General features: G+C 53.4%; 2 protein-coding genes across 2 annotated transcripts in view; one reads left to right on the top strand and one right to left on the bottom strand.

Annotated features, from left to right (window-relative positions):
- LOC311512481 (uncharacterized protein) overlaps nucleotides 1-3,046 on the bottom strand; it is a 29,048-nt gene extending 26,002 nt beyond the window's left edge. Inside the window, exons 1-3 of the mRNA XM_084613693.1 lie at nucleotides 2,942-3,046; nucleotides 2,005-2,081; nucleotides 31-375 (exon numbers count right to left, since the gene is read on the bottom strand). Of these exons, the coding sequence (XP_084469819.1) occupies nucleotides 31-375; nucleotides 2,005-2,059 (400 nt within the window). The 5' untranslated portion in view covers nucleotides 2,060-2,081; nucleotides 2,942-3,046. The remainder of the gene's footprint in view (nucleotides 1-30; nucleotides 376-2,004; nucleotides 2,082-2,941) is intronic.
- A 6,333-nt stretch (nucleotides 3,047-9,379) lies between these two features.
- On the top strand, nucleotides 9,380-16,180 carry LOC311512480 (uncharacterized protein; the record flags this gene model as incomplete). Its single annotated transcript, XM_084613692.1, has 4 exons — nucleotides 9,380-10,477; nucleotides 13,226-13,429; nucleotides 13,912-14,122; nucleotides 14,733-16,180. The coding sequence occupies 4 exons, from the start codon at nucleotides 9,380-9,382 to the stop codon at nucleotides 16,178-16,180; spliced, it is 2,961 nt and encodes a 986-aa protein (XP_084469818.1).
- Nucleotides 16,181-26,230: the final 10,050 nt, after the last annotated feature.

The following is a 26,230-nucleotide window of genomic DNA, read 5'->3' as shown; positions in this document are numbered from 1 at the left end:
CAGCAAAGCCCATTGTAGGAGGCGACATACTCAGCACTGTCAGCGACATCTCCTCAGACCACGGGCCCAGCTCAGAGTTGACGAAGCAGCTATAAAACCCCTCGTCCTGAATGTGAACATCCCTCAGTCTCAGGGATGCGTCCCCTTTGGCGAATCCTTCTGGATCCAGCTGCGTCCGCCCCCTGTAAGCCTCAGATTGTTTCTCTGTTCCCAAAGAGTAGCTGTGGACCAGCAGGTCTGGTTCTTCGGCTCTTGGCTTCTTCCAGGTGACGTTCACTTGTTGATTTGCTGCCAAGCCGAGTGTGGGAAAGGTGCAGCTCAGGGTAATGTCCTTGCCGCACTGAGCTGTGATGGGTGACTGTGCCACAATGACCCCTGAAAGGAAAGCAAGGGTCGGTATTAGAGTGTTAAAATGACAAGCTATCTCTTTAACGGGTAAGAGGTTTCCGGGTCCCACTCAAAAACTGGGGGTCTGCAGGGAAGTGTGCGATCATCAGTCTGTCTGCAAAGAGCCAGCCTAGAGTAAGATGGGCTGAGTTATACCTCTCTCCCTTTGTCTCTCTCTGGTTTTGGTTCTTCTGTGTTAGGGTTCTGGATTCTTAAGAAATAAGTTTGTGTTATGTCATAATCTTTCCATAAGTGGATTTGAAGTTTGTTTCTAACTTCTCTAGTTGTAATATGTCAATATAACATCTTTCACTTTCAGATCCAGTCTCTCTCTGCCTGTACATTTTTCAGCCCTGATTCCCATTGACACTGAAGCTGCTTTGTGCCACTCTCACTGCATGAAGGGATCTGAAAGTGGGTGAAAATTACAGGGCCAGTGTGGGGCTCAGGCGAACCAAGAACCAGAAGCATAGATGTTAAAGCCAGAATGGACCATTATGACCATTGGCACAACACAGGCCAGAGAGACTCATTTCCTGGCCTGCTTTTGCTAGGCTAAACAAGCCTTTCAGTCTCCTCTCATAAGATCAGCTCTCCATTCCTCTGATCATCCTAGCAGCCCTTCTCTGCACCTGGCTCAGTCCGGATTCATCTTCCCTGAGCAGAATTGGACACGGTTTTCCAGATGAGGTCTCCCCAGTGCCTCATATGCTAGCATGAATGTTTCTCCCCGAGTGTGACAAAGGCAGCGTGTTACAGGGACCAAAATCATTTGGAAGCAGGGGAGTACAGGGGCAGGGGAAGAAAATCATCCAGGCCAGAGGTAAAATGTCTCCAAATCCAGATGGGACAAACGTCAAAACATTTTGTTAATGCTAGGGTGGCCATATTTTCCCAAAGGGAAAACAGGACACCACATGGGGCTGGCCCAAGGCCCCCACCGCCCACCTGCGTGGGGCCAGCCTGAGGCCTCCCTCAACCCCCTGCACGCGGGGCCAGCCCAAGACCCCCTGTCACCCGCTCATGTGGGGCTGGCCTGGCCTAAGCCGCTCTCCCGAGCCCTCCCTCCCATGCAGGGCTGGCCTTGCCACTCGCCCCCCTCCCCACACGTTCCTCCGCCTCCTGCTAGGGGTCGCTCCCCACCTGTTTGACACAACTGTGCATTTGTGCATTTTGCTTTTGCCAACTGAGCCAGGACAGGACTTAAAAATGGGAGTCTCTCGACCAAAGCGGGACGTATGGTCACCCTCGTTAATGCAGAGTTAAGGACACCCAGTCATAGCTCCTGTCTTACCAGAATGTCGAGTTCAACAAAACTGAGGCTTCTGAAAACCAGGAAGTATTGAGATAAGGTCAACACCCCTGTAACCTTAACTCTGCCCCCCTGGAGTTGGCACAGCAAGAGAATGATCGGTGTGCGCGCTACTTGCCTTCAAAGGGTGGGGCGTAGCTGCACTGAATGGTGGAGGGACTAGTTGGAGCCGCGTGGGAGAGCGGTGAGTGTGATGTGCGGGAGATCTGGGACTGAGCCTCTCCCCGGGTGTGATCCAAAGACCGAGGCGCACGTGTCCGAGCCTGCGTCATTACAATCAGAACTGTACTGAACCGGGGACTTACCGTAGAGGGTCCACAGAGCGAGCGAGTGAAGTGATAACGTGGGGCCAGTTCCCATTACGCTGAAGGCTGTCGGACATCTGCAAGAGAAGGAGCAACATGCTCTGAACGGCTGGATCCTGCCCCAAATGCCTGTTTGAACGCTGACGACCTGGTTCTCGGCTCGGCTCAGCAGGGTCCTAGCGAAAGGTCTCTACAAACCTAGGGTAAACTAATAGAGACTGAAGCGAGGTCTAGGCTACAAACTTACATCGCTATAACCACCTCGCTCAGGGGTGTGAAACATATCCCCCCCCCCCGGCTGAGCCACGCAGTTACACCGACTGACCCGCTGGTGTGGAGGAACGTTCCCGGGGGGGGGCACAGTGGGCCAGGGCCAGCCCCCACAGGGATGGGGAGGAAGCGACACCCAGCCCCGCTCTGCCCCCATCTCAGCTTCAGGCCCACCCCCACCCTCAGCCCCTGGCTGCGGGCCTGCTACCGGGCCCCAGCCTCGGCCCCCTTACCCCATCCACATCCTCCCCACCCCGGAAGTGTGGCCATGTTCCCAGCCCTGATTCGGGGCGGGAGGGCGACAGGGGTAAGTGGGGGATGTGACCCTGAAAAGTTTGGGGACCATTGGTTTAGACACATACTGGGGATTCAGGGCTTCTCCCCCTCCCTTCTGCCTAGCCACAAAAGTCTTCCCCCATCACCACATGTTGCTCGGCACCATCATCCCACGAAGGCTGGGGTCCCCCTGACTAAATCCGCGGGCCACGTGCAGCTGTTACGGCCGTGACTCCGTTAGAACAGCAGAGGTCGGTTCGATCTAGAGCTATTAACGTGCAGTTCCGTGTTTAGCAGCCATTTTCGAGGTGCCACTCAGCAGGCCTTCGAAACGTATTCTGGAGAAAATCCCAGCAAGAAATCAGGCCCAGGCGGCAGGGGAATCTCTTACCTTCCACCCCAAAGGCATCAAACCCTCCGATCTTCTCGGTGTGCTGGGGGAAAGGGAATAATTCCTGTTCGTTCCCCGGCACCCGCCCCATCTCTCCCCCCTACGAGAGCAGCCTCTGAGTAACAGGGAAAGTGAAAGTAAACAAGCAACCGCTTATTGAAACAGCACAAAATTCACGCAGCAGCCAGATAATGTAGCTAAAGGAGGCACAGACCTGGAACGCGCGTCCCGAACGCCACAAAAGGATAAAGCCCTAATGTTTGGAGATGGCGCTTTATGGATTCAGGACAGGAACCTCGAGGCCTTGTCTACACACACAGAAGTTACATGTCTTCAGCTGATTTATTTCAGTTGCTTCTTAATTGCTTTAAGAAGAAATAAGAGGGTCCAGGCAAGGGTTTACACTCAATCAGTTAAGTCGTTTTAACAAAGAAACGTGAAAGTTAAACCACTTCAGCTCTGTTTCATCCCTGTAAAGTTGTTGCCCCGATGTTCCCCTGGCACACAGCAGCCTTGATCTCACAGACTCAAGACAAGCAGAGCTGGCAGCGCTCAGTGCTTGGGTGGGACACCAGAAAATTTAAGGTGGCTCCAGGGTGTGGGGTCAGTGACTCAGTAGGGGGTGCTCTCCCCTTGCAGTCAGTGCAATGAACCAGGGCAACACTAGAGGCGCTGTGCTGTGGGGGGCGCGCTCCTGCGGCAGGCAGGCCTGGCCCTAATGCCCCAGAAAGGCACTAGGGGGCGCTGTGCTGCATGGGGGCGGGGTGGGGGTTCTCCCCTGGCTGTCAGGGCTGGTGCTGGTGCCCCGGGGCGGCACTAGGGGGCGCTGTGCTGCAAGGGGGCGGGGTGGGGACTCTCCCCTGGCTGTCAGGGCTGGCCCCAATGCCCCAGGGCGGCACTAGGGGGCGCTGTGCTGCAAGGGGGCAGGGTGGGGACTCTCCCCTGGCTGTCAGGGCTGGCCCCAATGCCCCGGGGCGGCGCTAGGGGGCGCTGTGCTGCAAGGGGGCGGGGTGGGGGTTCTCCCCTGGCTGTCAGGGCTGGTGCCGGTGCCCCAGGGCGACACTAGGGGGCGCTGTGCTGCCAGGGGGCGGGGTGGGGACTCTCCCCTGGCTGTCAGGGCTGGTGCTGGTGCCCCAGGGCGGCACTAGGGGGCGCTGTGCTGCAAGGGGGCGGGGTGGGGGTTCTCCCCTGGCTGTCAGGGCTGGTGTCGGTGCCCCAGGGCGGCACTAGGGGGCGCTGTGCTGCAAGGGGGCGGGGTGGGGACTCTCCCCTGGCTGTCAGGGCTGGCCCCAATGCCCCGGGGCGGCGCTAGGGGGCGCTGTGCTGCAAGGGGGCAGGGTGGGGGTTCTCCCCTGGCTGTCAGGGCTGGTGCCGGTGCCCCGGGGCGGCACTAGGGGGCGCTGTGCTGCAAGGGGGCGGGGTGGGGGGCTTAACAGACCTATTTGAGCACCTCTAGCGGTTAAAGAGTTACAGCTTTCTGTATGTTTGCCGGCTACTGAGCTTGGGTTTCCTGTTTGTTCTGGAAGGGGAAATGGGTGGGAACATGTGTTCAGAGCTAATACTGCCCTCTGCAGGCTGCCGAATGACATAAACACACGGGACTTGGATGGCTCAACTCAGGGCTTCCAACTGTTCCTCATCATTCAAAAGGTGCAGAACTCATGGGTGATTCGCAGCTTCTTTTATAAGGGACGTTCCTTTTTTTGGACTCTAATGTGTCTGCATTCTGCTCTCTTCCCCCAACACACACACAGAGTGTCTCTTGATTTTTTTATTATATTTGCATTTCACAACACAAAATCCTGAAATCACAAAAGTGCTAGCAAGTGGTGTTACCTCACACATTTATTGGCTTCTGATGTATTATTTTGTCCCTCCTTTGGGAGTCTATTGGTTCTACGTTTGGATATCGGCAGGGTGAGATGAAGCTGTTTGGGGGAATTGGATAATATCCAAATGAACAAGAACCAGGAGTGAACATTTCAAAAGTGCCTTAGGAGCTAAGGGCTGGCTTTTCAAAGGTATTTAGGTGCCAGAGGATGCAGAAAGGCACCTAGTGGAGTTTTGGGAAGTGCTCCAGCAGGGTAGCCACCCAACTCGCATTGATTTCCAATCCCTCTTTGCACCTTTAGGTACCTAAATAGCTATGGAAATATAGCCCTCAGTCACTTATGAAAATATAACTTTGGTGCCTAAGTCCCTTAGGCTTTGCTGTGACCTGAGTTAAAGAGCCTCCATTGTCTACGTGCTCTCTCTGAGGAGTCTCCATGGTATCCAGTTCCTGGGAAAGTCCTTGGGCGTGTGGATTCCCTTTAGTAGACCATCAGTGCATCTGGCTCCTCCTTTGCAGCATCTGAGAGGCTGGTTGTGGGTGTTCCCAATAAGGCAGCCCTCCCCAGAAACCTTCTGGAAAGAATTGCAGAGAACCTCCATGAAAGTTTCCATGGAGGATTCCTGGGCCATCCCTGTGCACATAAACATCCTTTTTTGGGGGAGAACCCTCTGCATAGCTGGGGCAGCCACAGGGAATCAGCTACCCACTGCACCTCACTTTTCCTTCATATTAAACATAAAATATAAGAGCATGTAACCCCTACAGTTTCATTGGAATTGCATCCCCACCAGAGGTGCCTTCCCCGGCATCACGCCTGACCACGATGCTGTTCTGGGAATGGCTGGACTGCTCTGGGGTTAAAAGTAGCTCCTGGCTCTCAGGAAGAATGGATCCCCTGCTCGCCTGCCTTCCATTCTCCTCCTCCTGCTCTTTGTCCACAGTGTCCTCCTCGTTGTTGCCGGAGGTGGCCCGGGGCTCCTGGGAGGTAGCCATGCTGCATTTTGGGGGTAGCGCTGGGGTCGCCGCTGAGAATCGCACGCAGCTCGTTGTCGAACCAGAATGATTGTTTGCCTCCCTTGTCTTCTGATACCCCTGCCTGCTGAAGTGCTTTGGTTTTCACACGGCACTGTTGCATGTCCCGGGTGTAGCCTGTGTCCCCCGTGCCCCACGCGATCTTTGCGTAGGTGTCGACATTTCTTTGGCTGGATGGGAGCTCTGCCTCCACAGACTCTTCTTCCCACATGGCAATAAGATCCACCGCCTCCCGTGTACTCCACGCTGGGGCACATTTGGGGCATTGAGTCACCATGCTCAGCTAAGCTGTCGACCCATCAACATCAAATTAATTAAGTAATTAAGTCAATGCTACAGGCGGGTTAGGTTGGCGGAAGGGACCTCCTACTGTAGACGCAAAGGCGGCTTCCTTTGACCTAACTTTGTCGTGTAGACCAGGCCTTAATTAATTAATACAACTGGAGCTTCATCACCGCTCATCAGCAGGTCTGCACTGCCCTAGCGAGATGGCCCAGAGGGCAGCTCACAGTCTGGCCTGGGATCCAGGCCACTGGTGGGTGGGTGTGTTACTGGCCGACGATGGGGCCCAGCTCTTGTCGGGACGGAAAAGGGAATGAGCCAGAGATTAGGGCGACAACATAGAGTCCAGAGAGAGACAGTCAGTATGTGAGGGTGAAGAAACGAGGGGCTGGGGGGCAGCAGGGATGGGCTGGAGGGGTCTGGGACAGTAAAAGGGGCAGTGACATGGGGGGATGATTTGGAGCAGGTGGGGGGGATGGATTGTTTTTACATGTGGCAATTTGCACCCCTCCCTGGGAGCAGGTCAGGGTTAGGAGTCAGGGAAGGAATGCTGGTGGGTTGGAAGCCAGGCCCCCACGCTCTGTCAAATGACAGGACCCCTTGTTCAAGGAGACTCTGAAGAGCCAGAGGGGAAGCTGTGGCCGGGGCTTCACAGAGCAGGGAGCTCCTGCCTGGGATGCTTCACTCTGAGGAGGGGTGTTTGAATGGAGAAACTCCTGTGTGTGGTGTTCGGTGAGGAGCCCTGAAGAAGGGAAACTGAGACAGGGTGCTGTGGAGCTGCTATGCCCACAAGGGGGCGCTCAGTGGGCAGCTGGACTGGTTACCTGGAGGCTCTGGGGTGCAAGGAGAGAGCACAGAAGTTGCAGAGGGGAGTTTTGGTGGTGCTTTGGTCGCAAGGCGAGGTGAATGTGTGAGCAGCCACATCCCCTGTTCTCTTACTGCGTTCACCACCAGCTGCAGGTAACTTCCAGACGGTGCTTGTGCAAAGCTGAAGCACTGGCCTGGCTTGGTCAGTGTTGCTGACTACTTGCCAGGCGGGGTGTGACCCCGATAACAAAACACCTGCACTTTGCTCCTGCCTCGTCACAGAAGAAAGCTGGGAGCTGCTGTGGCTGCAAGGCGGAGGAAGCTTTGAGGTAGCTGGGGCGGGGAGGGCGTTGAGGGGCGGGGAAGGGGGGCACAAGGGGAATGATGGGGAGCCCTGGAGGGCCCCTGAGGGGCCAGGTGGGGCAAGGCAGAGTTGTGGAGCTCTGAGGTACCGAGCGGGGCAATTATAGGGCGGGGGGAAGATACCAAGGAACTAGGGAGATTCTCAGTTACACTAAATCCCCTTCATGCCGCCCGAGTGGTGAGATGAAGCTTAACTGAGATTTCGGACCCCGCATTCCTCTCCACAAAACCCAAAGGCTGTTTCTGTCATTTACAAGGCCCGAAAACGAGGCATTAAAGAATGTGAGAAATCTCTCACCCGCCACAGAATACACATAAAAATACAACCACCAGTTTGGGCTGTTTAATCTCCCAGAGATTTAAACCCTGGAGCTGGACTGGAACCAGCGCTGTGGAGGAGAAAGGCCCATAGCGAGGCCTGGCAGAATTTGTATTTTTATTTGATATCAATGTTTGGTTTTAAGCATTTGTTTTATTTGTATTGATTTCAGTTTTCTCAGTTGTGCACAATTATGGGCTTTAAGGATGTTTATTGATTTAAATGTTCACAGTTGCGGGAAGCCAGGGAAGGTCAGACAATCATAGAATCATAGAATATAAGGGTTGGAAGGGACCCCAGAAGGCCACCCAGTCCAACCCCCCGCTCGAAGCAGGACCAATTCCCAGTTAAATCGTCCCAGCCAGGGCTTTGTCAAGCCTGACCTTAAAAACCTCTAAGGAAGGAGATTCTACCACCTCCCTAGGTAATGCATTCCAGTGTTTCACCACCCTCTTAGTGAAAAAGTTTTTCCTAATATCCAATCTAAACCTTCAATCGGGGGGGTCAGACAAGAATGACAGTAGACATTGAGACTCAGAAGAAGTTGAAACTTTGCAGCTTTTAAAACACAAACTGTCAACGTCGCATGTCAAAACTTTGACCTTAAATCAAATTCTAATCAGCTCTGAAGCAGCATTTCCCGTACTTGGCTGATCTGTCAGTTTCAGTTATCGATGGGAATATTTTCCATTCCCAGCTCCCGTGAGCCAGCCAACGCCCTGGAGAACACAACGCAAACAGGAGCACGTTCTCTTGGCCCTTCCTCCTATGACAGTGGGCCAGCACCCGCAGCTCTGCTCAGTTAAGATTTAGACCACCTTTCGGTATCTTCTAAGTGCTCTAAAGTCTGCATAGTTAATTAGATCGCCTTGATCCAGGGTGTGCCTCATGGCTAGGGTTACTGATCCAAATGTGGGGTCATTTAAGCCAGGGATTCCCAAAATCCAGTGCTTTCCCTCTTCTCCCCCCTCCCCCCCCCAAAAAAATCCTTTTCTTAAGGATCACGGGTTCTACCAATGATTATTTGGTGCCAGACCTGATGAACTCTGTGAAGTTTGCAAGCTTGTGTCTCTTCCACCCAGAAGCTGCTCCCATAAGGATATTCCCGCACCCACAAGGGTGGCGAGATGTATGGAGCATGGGGGGGCCAACTCCACCAAAGTTGGGGGCCAGGTCTCTCCCGCAGCTCCGCCTGCCGCCCCCGCGCACCTCTCCTGGCCTGTCCACCCTGTCCCCATGCCTGCCCCCCATGTGGGAATCGGGAATTAGGAGCGCTTCGATCTCGTGGAGTGGTCTGAGCCCCTCTCCCTCCACCCCTGTGCCTGTCCTGGGTGGTCCTTGGCTTTCACTCCCATCCCCAACTCATCCCCAAAAGCAACACGTACTCCAGACATCACCAGACACCCCTGCTGGCGACCTCCTGCTCTCCTGGCTCCGCAGAGCAGCACATCTGACGGCCCCATCGACTACTCCTGGGAGAATTCTGCTCCAAAGTATTAAAAATATGCACAGCTCGTTAATTATACACGTGCACAGTAGCGCAGAATTCCCCCAGGAGTAACAGTCCGTGCACCAGGGAGGTTCCCCAGTATTTACAGTGCTTCAGGTGTCTGCACCGTGGGGACGGGGATGCAAGTTCCAGCACACGTGCTGGTGGGCGTGAAACCAGCCCCACGGCTGCAAGTCTGTACGTCGCTACCTGAACCGGTTTATTTTTTTAAGGCTGCATTTACACTGACTGAAACGTGCCGTTTCCTTTTCTTGTCTTGGGAAGAGGGAATCTCTTGTAGGTGCCACGGATATGGAGCTGGTCTCAGCGCTCACGAAGGGTATGGAGTCCGTCTCAGTGCTCCTGAAGGGTATGGAGTCCATCTCAGTGCTCATGGAAGCTCTGGATCTAAGCTCGGACCCAAAGGAATTCTTCGATGGCTCCATAAAGGTGTTTGAGGAGTTCATGGATCTTTTCAAAGACAAAGGACAGGCTGAAGTGGCTTCCACAGTGCAGGCGGAGCTGGAGTCGTTCAAATCCACCAAGCTCGACATCGCAGTCACGGGGGAGACGGGTGCCGGGAAATCGTCCTTCATCAACGCCCTCCGGGGACTGACCGCTGAGGATGACGGGGCTGCCCCAACTGGGGTGACAGAAATGACGACGGAGCCGACTGTTTATCCCTATCCAAACCACCCCAACGTGAGCCTGTGGGACCTGCCCGGCATTGGCGCCCCAGATTTCCAGCCAAACACATACCTGCGGCAGGTGAAGTTCAAACGCTATGACTTCTTCGTGATCATCGCTTCGGAGCGCTTCAAGTGCAACCACGTGGCCCTGGCCCAGGAGATCGAGAGGATGGGGAAGAGGTTCTATTTTGTGCGCTCCAAGGTGGATGAAGACTTGCGCAACGAAGAAAGGGATCACCCTAGAACATTCAGTCAGGAGAGCATCCTGGAGCGACTCAGGATGGACTGCAGGAAACACCTGCAAAAGATAGGGATGAGCAACCCAGAGATTTTCCTTCTCTCCAGTTGTGAATTCACTAAGTATGATGCTCCTGCCCTGGTCAAGACTTTGCAGGATGATCTCCAAGGTCTGCAGAGACTTGCCTTTCTGCTCAGTCTGCCAAACCTGTCTGCAGAAATCATAGAGGAGAAGAAAGCTGCCCTGCAGAAGCTGATATGGCTAACCTCTGTCGCATCGGCTTTAGTCAATGTCATTCCAATCCCGCAGCTCTCTGTTGCTTGTGATATTAGCATCCTGCTGGGATCCATGATTGCCTTCTACAAGCACTTCTGCCTAGATGAGGGCTCCTTGGCTAATCTGGCCAGGCAGACTGGGAAACCGATAGCAGAGTTGAAGGCCGTTATCAGATCTCCTGGGGCAAAAGAAATAAACAGAGATGTTGTAATCAAAATGCTTCTAAAGGGGGAGAAGGGTTTACCTAGATTAACTGCAAATCTGCCAGTGCTTGGTCCCATGTTAACTGCGGGAATCTCTTTTTTAACCACCTACTTCATGCTGTTGAGCTTTCTCGATAAAGTGGCTGAAGATGCCGAAAGGGTTCGGAAGACTGCTTTGAAGGAAGACGGGAAAAAGCGTAAATGATCAGCAGACCTGTTCATGAATAAGAGACCCAATCCCAGCTGGAGATTGGGCCACCTCACCCCCAAATGTTAAAAATCAAGCTGAAAAGAAGCGGCTCTTTCATTCTTTAATTTCCCCCGGTGAGTCGGGTTTCTAGTCTTTCTGTTGGACTTGTTAGGATAGCCAAACCGTTTGTCTAAAACGGGAAAACCAACAAAATAAACCAAGATCCTCAACTAATGTAAATCAGTGTCGCAAACAACTTTGCCATCAGCTGCTGTCTCTTTCGTACCTGGCCTGCACGACCATCCAGCCACTGCCTACAGCAGACTCTGTGCACCTTCTAAACAATGCCTTTGATCTGAAGAAGTGCAGACCATGGCTAGTTTGTGTGCTAGCAGCCGGGTTACAGATGAATGAGGGTGCTGGAACAAGCATTTCCCAGCAATGTCACTGCAAGCATTCAGAAATCACCACTCAGGCCCCTCAAAATCATGAGATTTTTAAAAATGTTGTTTTTTTTTTCATTTGCCTCCTGTTTTGAGGGTTTGCTGGTCACTGCGTGCTGCTGTTCTGCACAGCCCCTGAAAACCAGGGCCAGAAATTTCTTTTTTTAAATAACACCTGAGAGTCTCCCATGACCACATGACGCCAGGAAGCTTTACAGGGAAGTACCAATAACTGCACGAATCACAAGAGTTTGCAATGCTCATATAGCGACTGTAACCAAGCTGTGTTTTGCATCAGGTGATCCGAGGAGCAATTTAATCATAGCATGATCCCAACAGCCCGGGTGAGCCCTTGGACAATCCAGCGTATTGCTACGAGTTGGATATAGAAGCTAAATCCTATGTCGGTGGTTTTCAACCTTTTTTTCTGGTGACCCCGTTGAAGAGCACTGTTGATGCCCGCGACCCAGCAGAGCTGGGGATGAGGGGTTTGGGGTGTGGGAGGGGCTCAGGGCTGGGGCAGAGGGATGGGATGCACGGGTGAGGGCTGTGGGGTGGGGCTGGGAATGAGGGTTCAAGGTGTGGGAGGGGGCTCTGGGCTGGGGCAGGGGGTTGGGGTGGAGGAGGGGGTCAGGGCTCTGGGCTGGAGGTACAGGCTCTGGGGTGGGGCCACGGATGGGGGGATTGGGTGCAGGAAGGGGCTCCAGGTTTTGGGGGGGCTCAGGGCTGGGGCAAAGGATTGGGGGGCACGGGTGGGGCACGGGCTTAGCTCCGGGGGCTCCCGGTCAGCGGCGCAGCAGATGTGCTAGGGCAGGCTTCTCGACTGTCCTGGCACCGGGGACCGCGCTGCACCCGGAAGCGGCCAGCAGCAGGTCTGGCTCCTCGGCGGATCTGCACAAGCGTGGAGCCCCGTGGTTCCCCCACCTAGGAGCCGGACCTGCCGCTGGCCGCTTCCGGAGCTCAGCGTGGTGTCAGAACAGGAAGGGACTAGCCTGCCTTAGCCGGGCAGCACCGCCCACGGGACTTTTAACGGCCCGGTCGGCAGTGCTAACCAGAACCGCCGCGACCCAGCGCCTTCCGTTCCGCGACCCAGTGCTGGGTCGTGACCCACGGTTTGAAAACCACTGTCCGATGTAATCTATGGCCAGTGCAACTGCATTCATGCTGTATCAATAATTAGTGTGCTTGTTTCTTTATGATTACTGCTCATGCATATATAGTCGTCTCATGTAATAAATTCAGTTATAACCTGAATTAAGCCTCTGTGTAGATCATGATGACAATGGTCAGAGAGAAAAACCCAGTGGCAGGGAGTCCCATGGGTTAACCCCAGTAATTCCCATTGCCAGAGAATCCCACTGGTTAACACTGTTAATGCCCAGTGGCAGGGAGTCCCGTGGGTTAACCACTCTAATTCCCAGTGGGAGGAGTCCCACTGTTTAACACTGCTAATTCCCAGTGACAGAGAATACCACTGGTTAACCCCATTAATTCCCAGTGGTGGGGAGTCTGGTGGGTGAAACCCACTAATTCCAAGTGGCAGGAAGTCCCACTGGTTAACACCACTAATTCCCAGTGGCAGGGAGTCCAATGGGTTAAAACTGTTAATGCCCAGTTGCAGGGAGTCCTGACTGCAACAAAATGCTTAGGCAACCCAGGGATGAGGGGCTTGGGGTGCAGGAGGGGGCTCTGGGTTGCAGGGGGCTCAGGGCTGGGGCAGGGGGTTGGGGCTTGGTGGGTGTGTGTGTGGGTGTGGGTGTGCGTGAGTGCTGCCCCCTGCTGGAGGGGCTGAGCCCTGCATTGTGTGTGTGTGTGATAACTGCACACTGTCACCCCCTGACTGCATGGCAACATTTAGAGCTGTGTCCACCAGGAAATGGGCTGGGGGGCTGGGGGCCTACACTCCAGGCATGGCAAGCCAGCCTGGGCGATGTTGCTCAGCCCCCTCCAGCTGGAGTGAAAAGTTACTGTGACTCCTGGTGACGAAGGCGTGCCCCTGACAGCAGGTCTCCTCGTTCCACCCGTGCAAACTGCGGGCTCCCCCACTTTGCAAGCAGCTCGGCCCTGTCCCTGCCTGGCTCCCGCACTTGGGCCCTGAGTGACGGGCTCCCGCCCACAGACCAGGGGTGCAGCCGCCCTGCTCCTGCGGCAGGTCTCGGCAGCGTTTGCCACCGTGCTACCGCCTCCGAAGGATGGCTCCGGCCTTTCATCTCTGACCGAAGCCCAGGGCCATTCTGGGCAACCACTCCGCAGCCGCGAGGGCTCCCGTCTCCTGGGGCTCATCCTCTCCCCTCCCCATTCAGCAGCTGCAGGAAACTGGCAGGTGAGCTGCCCAGATGCCCAGGCGGAGGGGCCAGCAGGGCACAGACCACACCTAGCTTTGCTCTGGCTTCGTGGCCAACGTTACCTGCCCTGTCTCCCAGGCCTCTCGCTGCCTGGCCAACGTCAGCAGTGGGGTGAGAGGAGCAGCAGCAGCCCCCCACACGAGGCGGAGCTGATTCTGGCAGTGAGAGCGGACTACTTTGGAGAACTCTGCCAGAGAAACCCCTTCCCTTGGCCCTAGACAGCTCGAAGGGCCCCTGGCCTCGGGCACCTCCTGGGCTGGTTTACCTGGAGCGGGTGTTCCTGTGCCAGGCTGTGTGGACACTCCTGCCTGGGAAGCAACGTGGCTAGAACGGAGTTAGCTAAATTGGGTTTGTTACCAGCCATCCCTGACTCCACCCTGAGCCAGGTTTGTTCCAGAGTCAGACCATCCACACAGACCTGCAGCAAAATACCCGCATCACCACTCGGCATCCCGTTTAGGGAACCGTCTGCCTCTGCGCAGGCCAGGCTGATTCTGCCCCACTCCTGCGCAGTCCCCCAGCGGAACACCCTCCCATCTGTCTGCATCCGGCCAGCCGGTCACCGCTGCTGAGCGGGCCGCGAGTTACGGGAAAGGCCCTGATAAGGCAGCTGCAGTTTCCTGTCTTCAAGAAACAAGGCCGAGCTCTGAGAATGCGCCGCGTGGTTCACAGTGCGGCAGCGTCTGCCCAGCCCCACGGGCTCCCAGGGACACGTTGCCCGGGTCTTCGCTCTTCTGGCTCCCCACTGAACACCGCGTTCGGGCTCCTTGCCCTCGGTTTCAAAGCCCCACATGACACTGGCCCCATCTGCCTGAGATACCGGCTTTCTTCCCCCTCCGCCATGACTTCCCACAACAGCTGCTAACTGACGGGGGAGACCGACAACTGGGTTTGACAGAGTCCTCACAGGAACCGGACCCAGGCGACGCAGCTCGCTGGCACGGGAAACCCCAGCCTGGCTGCCTTCAAAGCCGATGCAAACCCCGTCACTGTGGCCAGCACCACACTCCTCTGCTGCCTGGCACAGCGGGCTCCGATCTCAGTCAGGATTCATATGCACTATTATACACCAAATAATAAATAATGATTAAAACCAAACAACTCCTGTTTTTCCCATACTTCCCCTGCCTCCTTCAGTGCCCGGGCCAGATACGCAAGGGGAAGAGTTATGGTTGCATAGGCTACCATAAATATGCCTTTTCCTAACTTTTGAGTGCTTGACGTTGCCACCATTAGTAATCCGCTGTCGGAGTAGGATTTTCCAGAGGTAGCAATAACTAGGAGCTGAAATGTTTCTTCTTCTCTGCAGTAGATTGAGCACCATGGCTCTCGATGGGTTCAAAGCCGCTGTCTATCAAGGGAGCCTGACAGAAGCTATTTCTAATGTGCAGGATTTTTACAGCCACACCCTCAGCATTGCCGTTACAGGGGAGTCAGGGTCCTGGAAGTCCTCCCCCATCAACGCCATGCGGGGGCTACATGCTGGTGATGAAGGTGCTGCTGAAACCGGGATGCTGGATGTCATGAGCGAGCTGATGGCTTATCCAGATCCCGTCCTTCCAGGAGTCACCCTCTGGGACCTACCAGGGGTGGGGGTGTCCTATTTCCCTCTAGACATCTACTGTGAGCGGTTCAATTTGAGCCAATTTGAGTTCTTCATCATCGTCGGCTCCCAGCGCTTCCGCTCCGACCACGCCAGGCTGGTCCGTGAGATCCAGAGACTGGGCAAGCGGTTCTACTTTGTGCGCTCCAAAGCCAACGTGGACCTGGACACTTCCAGGAGGCAGCGTTCCTCCAGCGACAATGGGGAGAGGATCCTGCAGCAGATCAGGGAGGACTGCAGGAGAGGCCTGGGAGCAGAAGGAGTGGGCCACCCACAGGTTTTTGTCGTGTCCAGCTGGGAACCCAACCACTACGATTTTCCCCTCCTGCGGCAAACTTTGCAGATGGAGGTGCAGAGCCTGAAGAGATACGCCTTCCTGCGCAGCCTGCCTGCTATCGCCTTGCCCATCGTCAAGCAGAAAAAAGCCGCCCTGAAGGGGCAGATTTGGGAAACAGCCCTTTTCTCATGTCTTCTCACTGCCGTTCCTGTCCCAGGCCTCTCTTTCTTGTGCACCTTCTTCATCTTCAGGAAACACCCGTTCCGATACTATAGCAGCTTCGTCGTGGACGACAGGTCCCTCTCTGCTCTCGCCCAGCAGGTTGGGAAGCCCATAGGGGAATTGACGGCCGTGATGACGTCCTTGGGAACGACCCTCATGATGGCTCTGAAGCTGCTGTCGGACTCGGTGGGGGCCACCGTGATGGTAGCAGAATATTCATGGAAGCGCCTCCCCGTATTTGGTGCCATGCTGCCCGGAGGGGTGGCGCTGCTTACCACGTTCTTCGTGCTGCAGCAGTGTTTGGCCTCAGTAGCTGACGATACCCAGCGGGTTCTGAGCAAAGCGCTGGAGGCAGAAGCGGAAACACCATCTAGGATTGGATGTCGTGTCGGATGTGCCTGCTGCTGTCTAGCAGACATGGTCTTGGACTTCAAGCAGGAAAGCTTCATGCTTCTCCATCCAGGAGTCCCATGTCCAGTCCCCATAAACCATTTAGGGGTGTTGTTGCACGTGGGTCAAAGTGCCCATAACGAAGGAGACAGACTCAGTGACAGCTCAACGCTCCTGAGGTTTCGCCCCACAAGGAAGGAGGCAGCTTCCTTCTTGATATTCATACAACAAAAATGAAATTATACTGAATCCAGTTCTACCTACCTGTGTCCCTCTGTGCTCCTCCATCACTTCGGTATATGAGCACCTTACACACGTTAACGGACCGGATCCCCACACTGGGGCAAATCGGCTGTAGCTCCTTTGGAGTCAATGGGGCCGGATCCCAGCTGGGGTCAATCGGCCGTAGCAGAATGGGAGTCAATGGGGCCAGATCCTCAGCTGCAGGCCATTGCTCCATTGAAGCTTAGAAGCTGAAGGTCTTGTCCTCATGGGAAACTTTTTCGGTAGAACGTAAGCTGTGAATTTAAACGGACAGAATGACCCTGGTGTAACCTCCTGTGTGGATGCTCTCACTCCAGCAGAAGAGTGGCTTTTTTCAGTTTTGTTTATGTCACTTGGGAGAGGGTTTAAGCTGAGCCGGAGAATGTCACTGGTCTACCGGCACAAGAAGACAAGGCAAGGTCTTGAAGACAAGGCCTTGAAGACAAGGCCTAAAAGCCTCATTAAAAGTCAATCCACCCGAAGCTCACCAATCATGTGGGACGATCCTGCCCTGTGAATCTTGTCAGTTGCCTTTAGCTGCAATGCTGGGGCAGTGGGTTTGCTGTGTTTGCTTTTTCATGCTGATCAGTATCGTCTTGTTGTTTCCTTGCGCTTTTTCTCGGCCTGTTTGTTGAATCTACGTACTGCCAATAGTCTTCCGCTTAGATTGAAAGCCCTTCAGGGCAGGGCCTGTCTCTTTGTTATATCTTCGTACAGTGCCTGGAACAATGGGGCCTTGGTTTCTAGATGCTACCGTAATACAAATGTAACCCTTCTGCCCGTCAGAGTTGGCAGCAACAAGGGCCGGGTTCAATATCTAGGGGTTCCATTCCAATAACACAATGCAAACCGGCTCGAGCCCCCACCCAGTGACCTGGGACCAATATATACCACCCCCGCTGGGCGCCTCCAAGAGGCAATACTTCCCCTCTCGCAAGCACATAGTCTGAGTGTAGCAAAAGTCTTTTAATAACAGAGAGAAACAATGTGGCATTATGTTGGGGAAACACCACCAACAGGATTCATAACACAACCCATGAGCAAAAACAACCCCACCCCAGGCAAATTGGGGCATGCCCTTTTCCCTTTGGTTCTTGAGTCCAGCAACCCCAAATCACCCAAAGTCCCAAAAGTCCAATGCCCCAAAAGTCTCTGTCCCTGGTCAGGGCAGCCCCAGAGTTCGAAAGTTTATCGGCGGAGCTTTACCTCCCAATCTGGGTGGAAATGGGACAGGGGTAAGAGGCACCTTACGTGATCTGAAGCTGACCGCCCCATAGCTCCATAGCGGCGCTCCGCTCCGCCAGCCGCCCCACGAACTCCTTCGCTCAGCTGCGCTCCGCTCCGCCAGCCGCCCCACGAACTCCTTCACTCAGCTCCACGGCCCACAAGCAGCTCCTGCCATCCACACACTGCTCCGCGTCGAACTGCTTCACCAGCCGTCCCGCAAATTGCTCCACAATATATCTTCAGGCTCCCCCACTACTTAACACAACACTCAGTGATTTCAGCTCTTAGGTGAATTCAGCTTATAGTAGGGGAGCCCCAGTGCTGGTGCACTGTCAGCCCAAAGTGAGCTCAGCAGCCTATAACTAGACTGCTAATGAAATCAAAATTAGCTCTGATATTCCACAGTGGAGAGAGGAGGAAGTGCAATCAGCATGTAAGGCCCTCACCAAGGGGCCCATGCCACCAAGTATTAATACTTGTCCCCAGCCTCTCTCCATTCACACAGTTTTGGAACCCATGACCCTTGCCTAGCGAGTGCTACTTAGTTGATGGTGAATCCCTCCATCATAACAAAAGGCCACGTACAGTTCCAAGCACAGTTCCCATAATCAGGGTAATAGCAATTTATTCTTCCTGCCCCAATAACAGAGACACTGGGGATCCCACAGCAGCCAAAGTGACCATTTGGGCAGCTATGGTCTCATTCTAGGCGTGGTGGGTGTGCCTATGCAAATGAGATCGGCCCCTGAAGTTCTTTTCCACAACTTGCCACACCTCACCACCAGATGTCAGGGTGGAGCTCATCCTGACACTGCTTACATCCTCCCCCCAGCCGAGACTTTGTCGTCCCGACAAATCACACTCCCTTTATACCAACTCATTGGTTTCCTCCAAAGGGCCTCAGGAAGCCCACTTTAGCTTCCACAAGCCTGTGTGCTAAATGTATTGGCTCCTCACTAGTCACCCCAGGTGCATCATAAGTTAACCGTTTCACTGGTCTTATCACCCTGTCTCGTCTATTGAGAATCTCTGTTGCCGAAGTAAGGGGAACATCCTCTTGAGTGACGGATGGAGAGGCTTCCCTGGAGGGTCCCTCGGCTACTGGCGTAGGCCCCTGCACTCCTAGTTCTAACGCTGGAGGGTCCAAGGTGCCCAGGACATCCTCTACCTGTCTGTCCCCATTGTCCAATAACCTGTGTTTGTCATCACAGGGGGGTCTCATCAGCAGCACCGGGGTATCAGAAAGGGGCCTAAATAGTTCCGCCAATGGGTTTAGGGCGGAAAAGGGAGAACTCTCGTTTGGTTCAGCTGATCGAGACTGAAATCTTGTCTCCATCCCAGGATACACCAGGGTTGTGTCTTCCTCCTCAGACTCACTCTCAGATGTGCAGAATAGGGGTAAGTTAGCTGCAGGGGGCCCACTGTCTGTGTTGGATGGCGGCTTTGGTCTAGCACCTCTGTTCTGCCCGGCGGCCCTGCCGTGGCCCATCTCACAAGGGGTGCTTACCAATTCCCCCACAGGGAGCAAAAGGTTTCTATGCACCGTCTTTATTTGCCCTGGACCGTCTTCAGGTTTGATCTTGTAGACCGGCAGATCTCCCAGCTTTTCCATCACCAGGTAAGGTATTGCCTTCCATCTGTCAGCTATCTTGTGTTTGCCAGCAATACCCAAATTTCGCAGCAGGACTCTGTCCCCCGGCTGGAGCTCCTGCGAACGCACTCTAGCATCATATCGATGTTTGTTGCGGTCTGCGTTCTTCCGAGCCGCAGCGGTAGCTAAGCGATAAGCATCCCGCAGCTTTTCTCTTAGTCGGGATACATATTGCTGATGAGTTTCATAGCTATCTCCATCCTCTGATACACCAAAGCACAAGTCTATGGGTAATCTTGGTTCTCGCCCAAACATCAAGAGATATGGGGTGACTCCCGTAGCATCGTTCTTTGTGGCATTGTAGGCATGCACCAGAAATGCGACATGCTGGCTCCAGGTTGCCTTCTGCTCTGGTCGCAAAGTTCCCAACATATCTAATAGGGTTCGATTGAACCTCTCTGGCTGAGGATCACCTTGGGGGTGATAAGGCGTTGTCCTAGACTTTTTAATTCCTGCTATCTTCAGCACCTCCTTCAGAAGGTGACTCTCAAAATCCCGCCCCTGATCAGAGTGTATCCGAGCCGGGAATCCATAGACTGAGAAATATTTGTCCCACAATACTCGAGCAACGGTGGTGGCCCTCTGATCACGTGTGGGATATGCTTGTGCATACCGTGTAAAATGGTCAGTCACTACTAGAATGTTTCCAACATTCCTCTTGTCTACCTCTACAGACAAGAAATCAATGCATACCAACTCCAAAGGTTTGTTGCTGGTGATGTTCTTGAGATATGCAGCCCTCGTGGGCAGAGTTTTCCTTTGAACACATCGAGCGCAAGTCTCACATTTCCTGCGAACATCTTCAGCCATTCGGGGCCAATAGAACCTACTACGAATAAGTTCCAGGGTCCTCTCCATCCCTAAATGCCCAAAGTCATCATGCAGGGCCCTCATGGCCAGGGCTCTGTACTTTTTTGGCAGTACTAGTTGTGCTCGTTGTTTTTGTAAAGGGTCAGTGGTCATTCGGTGTAGCACTCCCTGAATCAGTTTTAGTTTGGTCCATTCTCTCAATAGTAGTTTACCCTCCGGGTTAGGTGGGACAACCGCAGTTGGGCTTCGCCCCTCCCTTTTGGCAAGTAGTGTATCACGAATGTCAATATCTTGCCGCTGGGCTTCTTGCCAGTCAGCCGCATTGAGCATGGGCAAAGGAGATTGGTCTAATGCAATATAGTTCACCGAAGCAGAAGGCATGCATTCAGGGGGCAGGCCCAAAGCTTCTGCAACACATCCCTGAAAGTCTTCACGGGCCTCTGGCTCTCGGCGACTCACACTGCAAATAGCTCTCACTCCATCTGTGGGTATCACAGCAACTTCTGGAGCCTGCGGACGCCTGGACAATGCATCTGCATCTACATTGCTTCTCCCTGATCGGTACTGAATGCTGAACTCATAGCTAGCCAAGGCGGCCACCCATCTCTGCCCTGTAGCATCCAGCTTAGCACTTGTTAACACATAAGTCAGTGGATTGTTGTCTGTCCACACCTGGAACTGAGCACCATACAAGTAGTCTCGAAATTTCTCAGTGATGGCCCATTTCAAGGCCAAAAACTCCAGCTTGTGGGTGGGATAGCGAGTTTCACTATCAGACAATCCTCGGCTGGCAAAGGCTACAGGTTTACATTTGCCTTCCACTTCCTGGTACAGGACGGCTCCCAGACCCTCCAAACTGGCATCAGTATGCAGGATAAATGGTTTGCTTGGGTCAGCAAAAACTAGGACTGGAGCATGAGTTAGGCAAGTAATGATTTCTTGAAAAGCCCTTTCACATCTCTCATCCCACCGTGGCCCAAATGGTGCAAAGGGGCCATTGTGTCTCTGCACAGGAGGCTTTGGGGACCTCCCCTTATTCTTGGACTTAGATTTGTTCTTGCTGAACTGATGTCCCCTGGTAAGATCATTCAGAGGCTTTACAATCGTAGCATAGTTTTTCACAAATCTGCGGTAGTAGCCACTAAATCCAAGGAAGGTCTTGAGTTCTCTGTAGTTACTTGGACGTGGCCATGTAGTGAGTGCTTCTATTTTATCAGGATCAGTACTCACACCTTCTTGGGACACAATGTGACCCACATACTTCACTGAGGTTCTGCAGAACTGGCATTTGTCAATTGAAAGCTTCAGACCATAATCCTCCAACCTATCAAGCACTTTAAGAAGTCTTTCTTCATGCTCCTCTAAGGTTCTTCCAAACACAATCAGGTCATCCAAATAAACTAACACTTGCAGTAAATTCATGTCTCCCACAACTTTCTCCATGAGACGTTGAAAGGTGGCAGGTGCTCCAGAAATCCCTTGGGGCATGCGTTCAAACTCATAAAACCCTAATGGGCAGATGAAGGCTGTCTTCTCCTTATCTTCTTCTCCCAGAGGGATCTGGTAGTATCCACTTCGAAGATCCAACACAGAGAACCACTGGCTTCCCAGCAAACAGTCTAAGGCGTCTTGCACTCGAGGCCTAGTGTACTGGTCGACCACAGTACGGCTGTTTAGGGTGCGGTAGTCAATACACATCCGGATTTTCCCATTCTTTTTGCGGACTACCACAATGGGTGAGGCGTATGGGCTGCGGGACTCTGTAATGATGCCATTCGCAGCCAGCTCCTGAAGATGATGTCGCACATCTTCCATCTCAGAGAGAGCAATCTTCCTAGATCTCTCCCTGAAAGGTCGAGAGTCATGTAGTCTGATATTGTGCTCTACTCCTTTTGCACATCCCACATCCCACTCATGCAGTGAGAACACCTTGGATCTTTCACAAAGTTTCTTCCTCAGGCGATCTTTCCAGTCCTCGGACACTGGTGAATCTCCAAAGTCAAACTTTGCTGGGTCTATTGCCGAAACTGGAGTTTCATACTGGGGTTTTACAATCGACTCAGGCTCAAAGAGGTCTGCTATCTTTTGTCCTTGCTTCACAAAAATATCACGACTCGTTTCATTAGCAATCAATATAGTCACCCTTTCCTGGGCTTCAGCAGGTAGGGTTATGACTCCACTGGGGACCAGCACTCCTTCAGGGAGCTCTCCTCCCATCGGCTGCTCTATCATTGCTAACGTCGCTTTACTGCCTTTCAGACAGGTACTCATGACAAGCACTTCTTGCTCCGTCCTTGCAGGCACTACTAAGGGGGTTGTGCCCGCGTACTTCAGTGCCCCAAGCGGTAGCTCAGATGTGTCCCTTTTAGCGCTCTCAATTTTCCTATAGGCTTCAGCACAAAGCGTATGGATCATCAGGGTATTCAGGTACTGGTCCCCAGCCCGCCTTCTGCAGTAATCCGCGAGTACCTTGAAGAGACTGGAGTTGGTCCCTATCAGCACAGACACATCAGAAGTCCCTTTAGGGTCAGGGCATATTAAGGCAGCTGTGTCTACCTCTTCTCTTACCCCAGCAACCTCCTCTGGGAATTCCAGGTGCACTATGACATACCCTTGATAGGGGTATTCATCCATGCTGAGGCCACATAGGCCAAGGCCAGTCAGTGGCTGTATAGGCAGGTGCCTAAGCATCTGTTGGTAGAATGACTGAAATATAATAGTCACTTGAGATCCAGTGTCAAGCACTGCTTTACACTCCACCCCTTCGATCCTCACCATGACCTCTGCTCGAGGCCCTATCAGTCCTGCAGGGATCCCAGCTGGACAGTCTTTTCTGGGGGAATCTTCAAATCCTGCAGACCTGGGGGGTCCCCGTCCCCAGACCCTCTGGCAGCTACCGGATCTCTCCCAACTGATCCTCAGCTTTCCATACACTAAGGAGGGGTTTTCTTCATTACGGCACTTGGCAGCACTGTGTCCATCCTGACCACATCGGTAGCAGAAGAATTGACCTTTCCCCCTTCGCCTGGGGGGGATGGTGGCTCTAAGTGCGGGCTTCTCAATCGCCACAGTTTGAGGCTTCTTATTCCTAGAAGTCTTAACTCGGTCAACGGTACTTTGCAGCTCAGCTATCCGTTCCGTCAGGACCTGCATTTGTTGGGCAAGTTCCTCTCTGGTGCTCACCATCAGTACACTGGCCATTTGCAGTGGTGTTGTGCTGGCTGGCTCCGATGTTTGGGCTTCCCAAAACTCACTGGCAGCCTGCCTTTCTTCCTCCTCTCGGACCTCTTTTATCAGCTGGGAGTAACTTGGGGGATGTTCCCGTCGTTCTCTTAGCCGGAGATGAAGTAGAATCGGGTTCTGATACTGAGTTCCTCTTACAATTTGAGCCAGTCTGGTCTGATCCATCTGCTCAGCAGTCACTGCTCCCCTCATGACAGCTCTCTGAAGCAGTCTCTCCAGTCTCTGTATGTAGGCTGAAGCCTTCTCGCCCTTTTGTTGTCGGGAATTAAGGAACTTACAGTAGCTGTCTTCAGGGCCCTCTACGCTCCCAAAGTTGTGTTCAAGGGCCTCTAGGCAGTCCTTCACACTGACCCCAGGGTCAATGAGCTTCAGGGTGCGAATCACATCTAATGCTGGGCCGCCAAGGCTCTCTATAAGGCATCTTCGCTTTTCTGCATCTGGTACGGCCCACTCTTGCAGCATTTCAGTGGTATGCTCTAACCAGGGTTCAAACTCCTCCTCCCCAGCAAATAATCTTAACTTACGACAAGAGTCTGACTCAGCATGGGGAAGCACAACCTTTTCCAATATTTGCCCCAGAGCTTTTGTCCAATCATCAGCCGAGGCTGCAGCCTCTGAGCTAGAAGCTGCTGAGCCAGGGCCCAACAAACCTGACATATTAGCCATTATACAAACAGTAATTTCCTCAAAATATAAGCACAAACAAAAAAAAATATAAATTGTTTCCCAATGTAGTGGATCACTCAACAGGTGCTTGCGAGGGGTACTGACCCAGGCGATCCCGGACGAGCCCCCAAAAATGTAACCCTTCTGCCCGTCAGAGTTGGCAGCAACAAGGGCCGGGTTCAATATCTAGGGGTTCCATTCCAATAACACAATGCAAACCGGCTCGAGCCCCCACCCAGTGACCTGGGACCAATATATACCACCCCCGCTGGGCGCCTCCAAGAGGCAATACTTCCCCTCTCGCAAGCACATAGTCTGAGTATAGCAAAAGTCTTTTAATAACAGAGAGAAACAATGTGGCATTATGTTGGGGAAACACCACCAACAGGATTCATAACACAACCCATGAGCAAAAACAACCCCACCCCAGGCAAATTGGGGCATGCCCTTTTCCCTTTGGTTCTTGAGTCCAGCAACCCCAAATCACCCAAAGTCCCAAAAGTCCAATGCCCCAAAAGTCTCTGTCCCTGGTCAGGGCAGCCCCAGAGTTCGAAAGTTTATCGGCGGAGCTTTACCTCCCAATCTGGGTGGAAATGGGACAGGGGTAAGAGGCACCTTACGTGATCTGAAGCTGACCGCCCCATAGCTCCATAGCGGCGCTCCGCTCCGCCAGCCGCCCCACGAACTCCTTCGCTCAGCTGCGCTCCGCTCCGCCAGCCGCCCCACGAACTCCTTCACTCAGCTCCACGGCCCACAAGCAGCTCCTGCCATCCACACACTGCTCCGCGTCGAACTGCTTCACCAGCCGTCCCGCAAATTGCTCCACAATATATCTTCAGGCTCCCCCACTACTTAACACAACACTCAGTGATTTCAGCTCTTAGGTGAATTCAGCTTATAGTAGGGGAGCCCCAGTGCTGGTGCACTGTCAGCCCAAAGTGAGCTCAGCAGCCTATAACTAGACTGCTAATGAAATCAAAATTAGCTCTGATATTCCACAGTGGAGAGAGGAGGAAGTGCAATCAGCATGTAAGGCCCTCACCAAGGGGCCCATGCCACCAAGTATTAATACTTGTCCCCAGCCTCTCTCCATTCACACAGTTTTGGAACCCATGACCCTTGCCTAGCGAGTGCTACTTAGTTGATGGTGAATCCCTCCATCATAACAAAAGGCCACGTACAGTTCCAAGCACAGTTCCCATAATCAGGGTAATAGCAATTTATTCTTCCTGCCCCAATAACAGAGACACTGGGGATCCCACAGCAGCCAAAGTGACCATTTGGGCAGCTATGGTCTCATTCTAGGCGTGGTGGGTGTGCCTATGCAAATGAGATCGGCCCCTGAAGTTCTTTTCCACAACTTGCCACACCTCACCACCAGATGTCAGGGTGGAGCTCATCCTGACACTGCTTACACAAACATCTCACAATAATTTGTCGGGTATCATGTGCCATCGCTGTATCAACAGGCTGACAGTCAGTATCGATTCTAATCACGTCGTCTTGCGATCATGTGATGCTTTATTGACTCATTCACTCCCTGACGCAGATCATGTTTAACGTAATAACGCCATTAGATTCCACACCCGCCAGCCAGTGCCTATCCACATTTACCTTCATTCACTAATCTTGGTATTTGTTGTGTTTGTGTGTGTGTGTGAGAGAGAGAGAGAAAGAGAGAGATTGTGTGTGTTTGTCTGTAATCATGAATCTCAGATGCTGTGTGTTTTTCCATGTGTAAAAGTGAGTGTTGGACTCTGGCTGTGTGTAATCATGAGTTTCATATTGTGTGTGTGTGTCTGTGTGTGATCAGGAGTCTTGGACTGTCTGTGCGCATCTGTGTGTGTGATAGCAAGTCTTGGATCACGTGTGTTTAATCATGTCTTGGATTGTGTGTCTGTGTAAGTCAAGGGTGGGAAAACTACGGCCTGGGGGCCATAACCGGCCCTTCAGATGTTTTAATCTGGCCCTTGAGCTCTCGCTGGGGAGTGGGGTCCGGGGCTTCTCCCACCCTGCATGTGCCATGGCTCCGCACGTCTCCTGGAAGTAGAGACATGTCCCCGCTCCGGCCCTACACCTAGGAGCAGCCAGGGGGCTCCGTATGCTGCCCCCACCGCAAGCGCCACCTGCGCAGCTCCCATTGGCCAGGGTTCTTGGCCAATGGGAACTGCAGGGGCAGCACCTGCAGACAGGGCAGAGTGTGGAGCCGCCTGGCCGTGCCTCCACATAGGAGCCGGAGTGGGGACGTGTCGCTGCTTCCGGGAGCTGCTTGAGGTAAGTGCCACCTGGAGCCTACACCTCTGACCAACTCCCGTGCCCCTTCCCTAGCCCTGATCCCCCTTCTGCCCTCTGAGCCCCTCAGTCCCCAGAGCACCATCCTTCACCCCCAACCCCTCATCACCAGCCCCACACCAGAGCCTGCACCC

Source organism: Lepidochelys olivacea, assembly GCF_965140295.1.
Source record: "Lepidochelys olivacea isolate rLepOli2 genome assembly, chromosome: 24".
NCBI classification, from domain to species: Eukaryota; Metazoa; Chordata; order Testudines; family Cheloniidae; genus Lepidochelys; species Lepidochelys olivacea.
The sequence above is the reverse complement of the archived record's forward strand: the minus strand, read 5'-3'. Positions and strand labels throughout refer to the sequence as shown.